The sequence below is a fragment of the Oryctolagus cuniculus genome, chromosome 6, assembly GCF_964237555.1.
Source record: "Oryctolagus cuniculus chromosome 6, mOryCun1.1, whole genome shotgun sequence".
NCBI lineage: Eukaryota > Metazoa > Chordata > Mammalia > Lagomorpha > Leporidae > Oryctolagus > Oryctolagus cuniculus.
Genome location: NC_091437.1, coordinates 29,075,934 through 29,089,254, shown reverse-complemented (window position 1 = coordinate 29,089,254; position 13,321 = coordinate 29,075,934). Strand labels below are relative to the sequence as shown.

The following is a 13,321-nucleotide window of genomic DNA, read 5'->3' as shown; positions in this document are numbered from 1 at the left end:
ACGTGGAAGAACTGGAAGAAGCTCCTGGCTTCAAATCAGCCCAGATCTAGCTGTTTGTGGCCTTTTGGGGAGTGAACCAGTAGATGGAAGAACTTTCTCTTTGTCTCTCCCTCTCTCTTTCTGTAACTCTACTTTACTCTTATTTATCTGAAAGGCAGAATTAGAGAAGGACAGAGAGAGAAAGACAGCATCCATCCACTGGTTCATTCCCCAAATGGCTGCAATGGCCAGGGCTGGGCCAGGCCAGAGGCAGGAACTTCATCTGAGTCTCGCACATGCTGTATGGGCCCAAGGACTTAGGCCATAGTTGCTTTCCCAGGCACAGTAGCAGGAAGCAAGATCAGAAGTGGAACAGCCAAGACTCAAACTGGGGCCCATATGGAATGTCGGCATTGCAGGCGGTGGCTTAACTTGTTATTCTACAAACACTGGCCCATATCATTTTCTTTTCTGTCTTATGTTACTTGCAGTTGCTGCATAAAAATTTACCAGAAAAAGGCTTAAAACAACATAAATATGTTACCCCACAATTTCAATGGATCTGGTGTCTGATTTCAGTCTGTCAAACCCAACCAAAATCAAGGTTCAAGGCAGGTTGCTTGCTAACTGGAGCTCAATGTCCTCTTCCAAGTACATAGATATTTGGCTGAATTTAGATCCCTGTAACTATAAGAGATAGTTCCCTGCTCTCTTGCTAGCCATGACCTCCTAGAAGCCACCCATCACTTCCTGCCAAATCGTCTCCTCCACAACATGAGTTTGCTTCTTTAAAGATTTGCTACAACTTTGACTCTCCAATTTCTCTTATCTTGGACCCCAAACCCTCATTAAAAGGGGCTGATAGGTCAGGACTACCACACACTGCAGGGGGAAGGTGCTATATGAGGCATGCACACTAGGGGTAGGAAACCTGGGGTCAGCTTACAGTTCTGCCGACTACATGGTTTACACTTCTTGTATCCTGTCGAAGAAATATTGCATACCTCAAAGTTGTGAAGATTGTCCTATTTTCTTTTTTTTGTTTTAAGATTTATTCATTTTACTTGAAAGTCAGAGTTACACACAGAGAGGAGGAGAGGCAGAGATAGAGAGAGGTCTTCCATCTGCTGGTTCACTCCCAATTTGCCACAACGGCCAGAGTTGTGCCCATCCAAAGCCAGGGTGCAGGGGCCCAAAGGCGTGGGCCATCTTCTACTGCTTTCCCAGGCCAAAGCAGAGAGCTGGATGGGAAGTGGAGCAGCCGGGCTTCAACAAGCGCCTATATGGGATGCTGGCACTACAGGTGGCAGCTTTACCCGCTATGCCACAGCGCCAGCCCCAAAATTGTCCTGTTTTCTCCCAGAAGTTGATTACTTTTAGGTTTTCCATTTAGATCTATGGTATATATCCATGGATGTATTAGGTTGTTTAAGCATCTATTTGTTGTGTGGAGATAAAGTTCATCTGTTTACAGTTCTGTTTTCTTGTATATTCACACAAAGTTGTACAGTCACTACAACTCTCTAGTTGCAGAACATTCTCATCACATAGAAGACACTGAATCAGTCTGTTAGTTGTCATTCCCTACTTCTTGTTTCCCACAGTTTGACAGCAACTGATCTACAGGGATTTGCCTATAATGGACATTTCATATCAGTGTGATGATAGGTACCCTTAGTGTCTGGGTTTCTTCAGTAATCATGCTTATTACAAAATTCATTAGTGTTGTAGCATTGTTAGTGCTTCCTTCAGTTTATGGATGAATAATATTCTATTGTGTAGATAGCACTTTTTTATTACTTGATATACATTTGAATTGTTTGTACTTTTTCACTATTATTTTTTCCCCAGAAACCTTTTACTTAAGGAATACAAACCTCATGCATATCATAGTTCAACTTTAGGAACATAGTGATTCTTCCCACCACACCCCTCTCTTGCTCTTCCCATTCATAGTTTTCACTAAGCTCTATTTTCAATTAACTGTATACAAATACAATTAACTCTATACTAAGTAAAGTGTTCAACAAATAGAATGGAAAAAGAAACTTCCTTAATAGTTGAGACAAGGGGTATTCAAAGTCATTGCATCTCAGTGTCAATTTAACTTCTATAGATACCTTTTAGGTGGTCTATTATCACAGATCAGACAGAGCATGTGGTATTTATCCTTTTGGGACTGGCTTATTTCACTAAGTATGATGTTTTCCAGTTGTATCTATTTTGTTGCAAATGACAGGATTTCATTTTTTTCTTTACCACTATATAGAATTCCATGGTGTACATATCCCATGACTTCTTTGTCCAGTCTTCAGATGACGGGCATCTGGGTTGATACCATGTCTTAGCTATTGTGAATTGAGCTGTAATAAACATGTTGCTACAGATCACTCTTTCATATGCTGATTTCATTTCCCTTGGGTAAATTCCCAGGAGTGGGATGGCTGGGTCATATGGTAGATCTATATATATATTGAGATTTCTGACATACCTCTATACTGTCTTCCACAATGGCTGTATCAGTTTACATTCCCACCAACAGTGGACTGGGGTACTTTTTTCCCCACATCCTCACCAACATTTTTTGTTTGTTGATTTCTGTATGAAAGCCATTCTAACAGGGGTAAGGGGGAACCTCGTGGTGGTTTTGATTTGCATTTCCCTGATGGCTAGTGATAATGAACATTTTTTCACGTATTTATTGGCCATTTGGACTTCCTCGTTTGAAAAAAGCCTGTTTAGGTCTTTTGCCCATTTGTTAACTGGGTTGTTTGTTGAATTTCTTGAACTCTTTATATATTTGGTTATTAATCCTGTATCAGTTGCATAGTTTGCAAATAACTTCTCCCGTTCTGTTGCCTCTTCACTGTGCTCAGTGTTCCTTTTTCAGTGCAGAAGCTTTTCAATTTGATGTAATCACATTTGTCAGTTTTGGCTTTGATTGCCTGTGCGTCTGCGGTCTTTTTCAAAAAGGCTTTGCCTATGCCAATGTCTTGCAGGGTTTCCCCAGTGTTCTCTAATAATTTGATTGTATCGGGTTATAGATTTAGGTCTTTAATCCATTTTGAGTGGATTTTTGTGTAAAGTGTAAGAGGTCTTGCTCTTCATACTTCTGCATGAGGAGATCCAGTTTTCCTAGCTCTATTTATTGAACGGAGCAAGGATTGATTTTAGCTCCTTTGTCAAAGGTAAGTTGGTTGTAGATGCATGGGTTGATTTCTGGCATTTTATTCTGTTCCATTGGTCTATCCAACTGTTTTTGTGCCAGAATCAGCCTGTTTTCCTTATAACTGCCTTGTAGTATGTCTTGAAATCTGATATTGTGATGCCTTCAGCTTTGGTTTTGTTGTATAAGATTGCTTTAGCTATTTGAAGTCTCTAGTGTTTCCATATGAATTTCAGCATCATTTTTTCTAGATCTGAGAAGAATGTCCTTGGTGTTTTGATTGGTATCATGCTGAATCTGTAAATTGCTTTTGGTAGTATGTACATTTTGATTATATTCATTTTTCTAATCCACAAACATGGAAGATTTTTTCCATTTTTTTGTGTCTTCTATTTCTTTCTCCAATGTTTTGTAATTCTCAACATAGAGATCTTTGATATCTTTGGTTAAATTTATTCCAAGGTGTTGTGTGTGTGTGTGTGTGTGTGTGTGTGTGTGTGTGTTTTGTAGCTATTGTGAATGGGATTGATCTTAGCAGTTCTTTCTCACCATGGCACTGTGTATACCAAGGTTATTGATTGTTTTGTATAGGCTTTATATCCTCCTACTTTACGAAACTCTTCTATGAGTTCTAGTAGTCTCTTAGTGGCGTCTTTTTGGACTCCCTATATAATCATGTCATTCGCAAATAGAGATAGTTTGACTTCTTCCTTCCCAATTTGTATCCCTTTGATTTCTTTTTTCTTACCTAAGGGCTCTGGCTAAAGCTTCCAGGACTAAATTGAATAGCAACAGTGAGAGCCGGCATCCTTGTCTGGATCCAGATCTCAGTGGGATTGCTTCCAACCCATTCAGTAGTATGCTGGCCATGGGTTACTTTTTCGTTATTTTTAATTAATGCTGCTTTGACCCTTTCACTTTATTTTCTTTAAACTATTTAAGATGAAGTACTGACATCATGCAATTCGATCTTTAGTTTCTTCACCATGTATTCTGGAGCAGGCATTTGGCACAGATGTTAAGACATTGCTTGACATGCCTGCATCCCATATCGGATTGTCTATCTGGATTCAAGTCATGGCTTCTCTTCCAATGCCAGCTTCCTTGTACTTGTGCACCCTGGGAGGCAACAGATGGTGGCTCGAGTACATGGCTCCCTGCCACTCATGCGGGAGACCTGGATTGAGTTCCTGGCTTATGGCTTTAGCCTGGCCCAGTCCTGGCTATTGCAGGTATTTAGGGAGTTGAATCACCAGATGGAAGACCTGTCTCTCTGCCTTTCAAATGAACAAAAGTATATATTTTTTAAAAAGGAACATTGTAATTTTTTTTTAAAGATTTATCCATTCATTTGAAAGAGTTAACCAGAGAGAAGAGAGGCAGAGAGAGGGGTCTTCTATCCAATGGTTCACTCCCCAATTGGCTGCAACGGCTGAAGCTGTGCCAATCTGAAGCCAGGAGCTTCTTCCAGGTCTCCCAGGCAGGTGCAGGGTCCCAAGTCCATCTTGTACCGCTTTCCTAGGCAATAGAAGAGAGATGGATTGGAAGTGGAGCAGCTGGGCCTCGAACCATATAGGATGCCAGCGCTTCAGGCCAGGGCGTTAACCCATTGCGCCACAGCACCGGCCCCAAAAACATTGTCTTTATAACCACAGTATAGTTACCACATTCAGGAAAAAATTTTAAAAGATTTTATTTATTTGAGAGGCAGAGTTACACAGAGAAGGAGAGAGACAGAGACAGAGGGATCTTTATTTGTTCACTCCCCAAGTGGGCTGCAACAGCAAGAAGGCTGATCCGAAGTGAGGATCCAGTAGCTTTTCCCACGTGGGTATAGGAGCCCAAGCACTAGGGCCATCTTCGACTGCTTTCCCAGGCCAGTAGCATAACGCTGGATCAGAAAAGGAGCAGCGGGGCCGGTGCTGTGGTGCAGCGGGTTAACATCCTGGCCTGAAGTACCAGCATGCCATATGGGCACTGGTTCAAGACCCGGTTGTTCCTCTTCCGATCCAGCTCTCTGCTATGGCCTGGGAAAGCAGTAGAAGATGGCCCAGGTCCTTGGGCCCCTGCACCCAAGTGGGAGACCCAGAAGAAGCTCCTGGCTCCTGGCTTCGGATCAGCGCAGCTCCGGCAGTTGTGGCCATCTGGGGGAGTGAACCAGCAGATGGAAGACCTCTCCCTCTCTCCTTCCCTCCCTCCCTCCCCCCCTCCCCCCCGCCTTTGCCTCTCCTCTCTCTCTGTGTAATTTTGACTTTCAAATAAATAAATAAATCTTAAAAAAAAAAAAAAAAAAAAAAGAACAGCACAAGATGGCGCCCATCTGGGATGCCAGCACCATAAGTGGAGGCTTAGCCTTCTGTGCCACAGCGCCAGCCCCAGGAAATTTTTTTGAAAATTTATTTAAAAGAGTTAGAAATCTTCTGTCTCCTAGTTTACTCTACAAATGGCTGCAATGGCCAGGGCTAGGCCTGGCTGAGACCAAGGGCCAGGAATTCCATCCTGGTCTCCCAAAAGGGTGGCAGAGGCCCAAGTACATGGGCCATCTTTTTTTTTTTTTTTTAAGATTTATTTATTTGAGAGTTACACAGAAAGAGAAGAGGCAGAGAGAGGTCTTCCATCCGATGGTTCACTCCCCAGTTGGCCGCAACAGCCGGAGCTGCACTGATCAGGAGCCAGGAGCTGCTTCTGGGTCTCCCACGCAGGTTCAGGGGCCCAAGGACCTGGGCCATCTTCTACTGCTTTTCCTGGCCATAGCAGAGAGCTGGATTGGAAAAGGAGTAGCCTGGACTCGAACTGGTGCCCATATGGGATTCTGGCGCTTCAGGCCAGGATGTTAACCTGCTAAGCCATAGCGCTGGCACCAAGAGGACTTTTTATAATGATTTTTCAGAGCCTGTCATAATTGTATGTGCATATGCACATAAAGTACCTTATAACAAAATATGAAATTAAGCAACACTAACAGAAATGAATAGGAAAACAGACAGTTCAGCAATAAGAATTAAAGGAATGAATACCCATTGTAGTTTGTTAGGGCTGGTTAACAAAGTACTAGCACAGACTGGGTGAGTGAACCAATAGAAATTTATTTTCTCATAATTCTGTGTTAAGGACAAAGGAAATCTATGGTTAACCTAAGTGTGCCTGGACTTTCTTGAGAAATATTCACATTCAAGGCACTATATAATGGACATTCCAGAATCTGCCTGCAAGACAAGTACAGAAGGTTATGTTAATGACTTTGTTTGTCCTACAAAGCCTAGGGTGACCTAGTGGGCAACGCAGTAGTTATGTCCAAGATGGCTGCAGTCATGTCAAGCTGAATCCCTACACATGGAAAGTATATGCAACCAAAGAAATTGGACTTCATCAAAATTAAAATCTTTGGTTCTCCAAAGGGCACCATCAAGAAGTAAAAAGACAGTCCAACACAAATAGAGAAAATCATGACAGATAGTAGCCTTAAGGTTTTTTTTCCTTTTTGTATTGTATTTGGTTTGGTATCAGGATAATGCTAGCCTCCTAACACCAAGTGGGAAGTGCTCCTTTTATTTCCTGAAAGAGATTGTGTAAAATCACTGTTAAGTTATTTTTGAGGCCAGCATTGTGCAGAGCAAGTTTAGCCGCTTCCTGCAACACCAGCATCCCACATGGACACCAATCTGCGTTCCTCTGTGCCACAATGCTGGACCCTCTCACATGAACTTAACACAGTAAATTGCCCTCTCAGCATTGCTTTAGCCATGTACCATACATTTTTTTAAGGTTTTATTTTATTTTATTTTATTTATTTTTTGACAGGCAGAGTAGATAGTGAGAGAGAGAGACAGAGAGAAAGGTCTTCCTTTTGCCATTGGTTCACCCTCCAATGGCCGCCACGGCTGGCATGCTGCAGCCGGCGCACCGCGCTGATCCGAAGGCAGGAGCCAGGTACTTATCCTGGTCTCCCATGGGGTGCAGGGCCCAAGCACTTGGGCTATCCTCCACTGCACTCCCTGGCCACAGCAGAGAGCTGGCCTGGAAGAGGGGCAACTGGGAAAGAATCCAGTGCCCCGACGGGACTAGAACCCAGTGTGCCGGCGCCACTAGGTGGAGGATTAGCCTATTGAGCCACGGCGCCGGCCATGTACCATACATTTTGATGTGTTTATTTTTGCTGGGGACCGCCTTGGCACCATCTTGGCAATCTTCTGAGGTAGGAACATCATACCTGCATCCCTTAGAAGGCCAAGGATGCTGGAAACAGTCCTCTCATGCCTTAGGTTGTGGGAAGGCTCACACCACAGAGGCCTTGGACATCCTATTCCAAGATAACAGGCAAGGGTCTGTGTATCACACAAGATGGTCCAGCCCTCCTCATGAGAGTCTGATGGATACCACCACAGAGGTGAAATGTGTTGTCGTGAACATAGGTACACTTACTGACACAGCAAGGCTGAATGTTATCTGGAGGGAATAAAAGCCACAAGGAGAGGCCAAGAGGCATTCCTTCTCTGCTCTTGAAGAGGCTCCCTCTGGCTGCCTGCTTTGCCATAACCCGGTCTTCGTCTTTATTCATGCTTCTTTGACTCACAACTTAATTAAAAGTTGTTCTTTAGTTTCCAAGTGTTTAGACACTTTTCTGTTGGTGATTGATATTTAACTCCATTATGATCAGTGCATATGCTGTATGACTTCAATGCTATAAATCTGCTGAGGCTTATTTTGTGGTCCAGAGTGTGGTCTTGCTTGATAAATGTTCAGTGAGCACTTGAAGTGTAATTTGTTAGATACTTTATAAATGTCAGATCCTATAGAATGATTGCAGTGTTCGTGTCTATCCACCCATTGCTAAGAGTGGCATGTTAACATCTCCACGTATTAATTGTGATTGGGTTATGTCTCTGTCATTTCATCTCTATAGTTTTTTGTTTGTTTTGAGGCTCTAGTGTTGGGTCCATACACATTTAGAATTGTCGTCTTCCTAGTGGATCAGCCCTTTGTTCATATGTAACGTCTCTATTTGTCTCGTTACTTTTTGTTACTTTTTGTTCGGAAGTCTACTCCTTTGGTATTAATATTACTATTAGTCATTTACTTTTTAAAAAGCAGTGTTTGCATGATAAGTCATTTCTCATCCTTTCAGTTTTAACCTGTCTATGTTTGAAGTGCGTTTCTTAAGGACAGTATATTACTGGGTCCCCTCCCCCCCTTTGGTTAATCCACTGTGCCAGTTTTAATTGGCATGTTTAGACTATTTGTATTAAAGGTAATTATTCTGTGGCTCCCTCCTCCCTCCCTCCCTCCCTCCCTTCCTCCCTCCCTCCCTCCCTCCCTCCCTCCCTCCCTCCCTCCCTTCCTCCCTCCCTCCCTCCCTTCCTCCCTCCCTCCCTTCCTCCCTTCCTTCTTCCCTCCCTTCTTCCCTTCCTTCTTCCCTTCCTTCTTCCCTTCCTTGTGTTGGTGTCTTATCACTTTATGTGGTTGTCTTAGATGTTGTTCTAGATATTACAATACATAAAATTTACCCTAGTCTAATGATATTAGTTTTTTAATACATTAGAGCATTGAAACTTAAATTTTCATTTAGTCCCCTTAGCCTCTCTCACTTCAAAAACAAAACAATTTGAAAATAGAGAGAGAGATTGGCTGGCGCTGTGGCTCACTAGGCTAATCCTCCGCCTGCAGCACTAGCACCCCAGGTTCTAGTCCCCGTTGGGGCGCCGGGTACTAGTCTCAGTTGCTCCTCTTCCAGTCCAGCTCTCTGCTGTGGCCCGGGAGGGCAGCGGAGGATGGCCCAGGTGCTTGGGTCCCTGCACACCCACATGGGAGACTGGGAGGAAGTACCCAGCTCCTGGCTTCAGATCAGCGCAGCACCGGCTGTAGCGGCCATTAGGTGAGTGAACCAACAGAAGAAAGACTTTTCTTTCTGTCTCTCTAACTCTGCCTGGCCAAAAAAAAAAAAAAAAAAGAGAGAGAGAGAATCAATCTTCCATTCCCTGGTTCACTCCAGACATGGCCACAACAGACAGCACTTGGCCAGGGGCTTCATCCCAGTCTCACATGTGGATGGCCGGGAAGCAAGCCCTTGAGTTGTCTCCTGCTTTCCCATGCCATTAGCAGGGACCTGAATGGAAAGTGGAACAGCCGCAGGCGGAGGATTAGCCTATTGAGCCATGGCGCCGGCACCCCGGGTTCTAGTCCCAGTCGGGGCGCTGGATTCTGTCCCGGTTGCTCCTCTTCCTGTCCAGCTCTCTGCTGTGGCCCAGGAGTGCAGTGGAGGATGGCCCAGGTCCTTGGGCCCTGCACCCACATGGGAGACCAGGGGGAAGCACCTGGCTCCTGGCTTCAGATCAGTGTGATGCGCTGGCCGCAGCAGCCATTGGGGGGTGAACCAATGGAAAAGGAAGACCTTTCTCTCTGTCTCTCTCTCTGTCCACTCTGCCTGTCAAAAAAAAAAAAAAAAAAAAAAAGGGCGGAATAGCCAAGACACAAACTGGCACCCATACTGGATGCTGGCATCACACGTTCTAGCTTTACTTGCTGAGCCACAACGTCAGCCTCATGCCTCACTTTTTAAATATAATTGTCTTAACTTTCTTTCTATGAGGCTGCTCTATTTTGGTAGAGGTCCGTGTGTGTGTGTGTTTTTAATCTGTCAACCTTACTGAATTATCAGTTCTAGTAGTTCACTGGAGTGTCTTGAATTACTGCAGGTAGTCATATACTCTATAAAATGGCATTTTCATCCCTTCTTGCATCTACTATCTTTTATCTCATTAAAAGCAAAAATGAATTTTATTTTTTCGATGAATGTCTTCATTTTGTCTATAGAAAATGAGATATTCACTGTTCTCTGCTTTTAAGTTTTTGTGTTTCTCCTTCATCCCAAAGCATGCCCTGATCTCAGCACTAGGCATGTGTTACTCGCTCTCCCAGAGATGTGTTTACCGCCTCCTCCCCCTTCCTGGTTCTTGCTCTTTGACCTTCTAAAAGGTCTTTACTCAAATGTCACCTTCCTTTCCTGATCATCTCCTTCAAGTTGTAATCCATACTCCCATCAGATCCTTATTCTCTGCCCTACTCGATGTAGCATATTAGCTATTAAATGGTTAAGCTGTGTCTTAGACTGTGAAACCCCGGAAGGCGGGAATCTTTCTCTGTTTTGTTCACTTGTTTTTTATGGATCGCCCAGAACAGAGACATAATCAATCTTTTTTTGTTTCACATTTTCTTTCCTCTAACTGGTACTACTACTACAGGGCCATACGGGTGAATGTTTTCTATAGTTCTCTGTGCCTTTTGTCATATAACTTGTTTTATTTCTTATTTGTACTAGCAATAATTTTCATCTGGCTTAAAACTCAAACGGTATGAATGGTTTATGTTCAAATGTATTCCTCCCACTTTGGCGCTTAAAGCATCCCGTTCATTTGCTCAGAATCAACTAATGTTGTCAATTTCTTGACTCTAGTTTCAGAGAGATTCCTATAAGGCTTGCTTGCCTTTTTTTTTTTTTTTTTTTTTTTTTTAAGATTTATTTATTTATTTGAGAGGCAGCATTAGACAGAAAGGCCTTCTGGCCACTGGTTCACTCCCCAAATGGCTGCAATGGCCGAAGCTGGCAGACTTGAGAAATCGAGACTATATGGCCTGCCAAGCTTGGGATATTTACTGTCTGGTCCTTTACAGAAAGTTTGCCAACTCCTGCAAGTAGATAGGATATAGGCAGGGAAACTATTGATAACTGTTAAAGTAATGAAAATGAGTAATTTATTACAGTTGGGGAGGGGTACTAGAAGATTAGGTGGCTTAAAGAGGTTAGCCTGAAAGGAATGCAATAGGAAGAGCATCACCAGAGAGAGGGAGTAAAAGACCCTTCCAAGCTAGAAAATTAACAGTTAAATCAGGCATGGAAGTGACTTAGCTTTAATCATGCTTTTCTCATCTTTCCCTTGCTAGCCAAGAAGGATCAGGAAGGTGGAGAAGAGAAGAAATCTGTGCAAAAGAAAAAAGTAAAAGAGTTAAAGGTGCTGGACTCAAAGACGGCGCAGAATCTCTGTGAGTAACTACAGTTCCCGGTTCCAGCAGCTATTTGAAAAGTGAGGTAGTTTTAAGGACTGAATTCTATTCAGTCTAGTGTCCCGCCATATGAAGCTTCCATTTGGTGAATTATATTCTATGCCAGGCACTGAATAGTGGGTTTTCAATATATCATTTCCTCTCTTGGATAACGCTGCAAGATTAAGTTTCTAGTTTTATGTCAAGGAAATGTGCTAAGATTTTAGGAATTTTCTGCCTCATGTAAGACAGGTGTGAGCTTTGAACCTCAAAGTTATCTACTGTTTGCACTGTAACCAGAGAAAAGCTACAGCAGATATTCTTTTTAGCTACTGTACCTTTCGTACTTTAACGAAAGCTAAAATTGCTTTGTGATTTAGGATAAAGGAGGAACATTTTTTAAAAAAGACTTATTTATTTGAAAGGCAAAGGTACAGAGGCAGAGGTCTTCCATCTGCTGGTTCACTCCCCCAATGGCCAAAACAGCCAGAGCTGGGTTGATCTGAAGTCAGGAGCTTCTTCCTGGTCTCCCATGCTGGTGCAGGAGCCCAAGCTTAGGCCATCTTCCACTGCCTTCCCAGGCCACAGCAGAGAGCTGGATGGGAAGTGGAGCAGCTAGGACTCGAACCAGCACCCGTATGGGATGCCTGCACTGCAGGTGGCAGCTTTACCCGTTATGCCACAAGGCCAGCCCCAAGTAGGGACATTTAATAGTTCTCAGAGAAGTATGAGTAACAACAGAGTCCTGAGCTTGCTTACTCATAAATTTGGCTTCAAAATTTCAGACCAATACAGAGTTGATTGGGTGTTACTTATTTGATCAAGGTGAATGTTGATTTTTTTGTTGAGCATTTCAATAATTGAGCCATGTACTTTATGCTGAATATTAGAAATATTGGGCAAATATTTGAAGTTCTGCTATGTGACAGGCTGTATTAGGCACACACTAGCACGTGTTCCAGGGATTACAAGGATATTACATTCCATAAAACCGAGAATCTTGTGACATGGTTAAAGTTGAGATGTGACTTAGCCATTTGAATCTAGGGTCCCTCAATATGCAGCTTCCAGTAAATAAAGTAGACATACCCAAAAGTCAGTGATAGAGAATAATCTAAGGGCCCACTGCTCTCATTCTAGTATATGGAATTTAGTGATTCAGCATTAAGTGCCTCATTTGTCGGGTAGAGAAAGAAAGCCAAATAATCACAGCGCAGATAAATACATACTATGATGGAGGTATGTTAGGACACTTCTGAGCATGCTGGACAAAGGAACATCTAAACTACATGGGGCAATAAGAGGAAGCAGTTCCTACAGGACGCTGTGAACAAGGCACTGCTCAATTCCCTAAGAGTTCTTTCAGCTTAGTTTACTTAAAGGGTGGGGACCAGCTGGAGGAGTGGCATCTGCATGTGTGAAGGCACAGGGGCACGAGTTAACAGTCCAGCACAGCAACGCCGAGGATGTCACTCAAGGAATGTAGTCATTTTGAGTCTAGATTGCTAGGCTGATGTAAGACTGTAGGCAGAGAGGTAAGTTGAGTTACTGCTTCAAACTGGCTGAGAAGTGGTCCGGGCCTGGAACTACGAGAGTGAAAATGAAGACAGCAGAGGACATTAAGAAGTTTAAGGGGACCTAAGGATTGAGTGAGTGAATGAAAGGGGTGTTTCTTGGTTTAGCTCAGTGCTGAAGTGGAGCCATTTACTGAAATAGGAAAATTCAGCCAAGGACAGAATCTCTTTGGGCTCCAGGGAGTGATGAATGGTGGGTAGGAGCAGTGATGAGGATGAATCTTACAAAGATAAATGGTTGCCGTCTTTTCAGTGGCTTTGTAAGGACAGAATAAATGAGACTTGTAGAAGTCAGGGAGAAAAGATTATTTTTAGAATGGTACAAAATGAAGAAGAGATGTTGGTAATTAAACAGGAACACTGGGTCAGGAAAGACATTTATTTGAAAGGTGAGTGACAGAGTGTAGTAGAGAGACTTTCCATGTACTGGGCTAGGCCAAAGCCAACAGCCAGAAACTCCATCCAGCTCTCCACGTGGGTTGCTGAGCTTTAAATACTTGAGGCATCGTCTGCTGTCTCCTAGGTGCATTAGCAGGGAGCTGGATCAGAAGCAGTGTAGCAGGAA

General features: G+C 43.2%; 1 protein-coding gene across 1 annotated transcript in view; it reads left to right on the top strand.

The window, feature by feature from the left end:
* Positions 1 to 13,321, top strand: part of LOC100354169 (protein diaphanous homolog 1) — a gene marked incomplete in the record, with an annotated part of 119,726 nt that overhangs the window by 101,549 nt on the left and 4,856 nt on the right. The window contains 1 exon segment of the mRNA XM_070076227.1: positions 11,084 to 11,182. Within this exon segment, the coding sequence (XP_069932328.1) occupies positions 11,084 to 11,182 (99 nt within the window).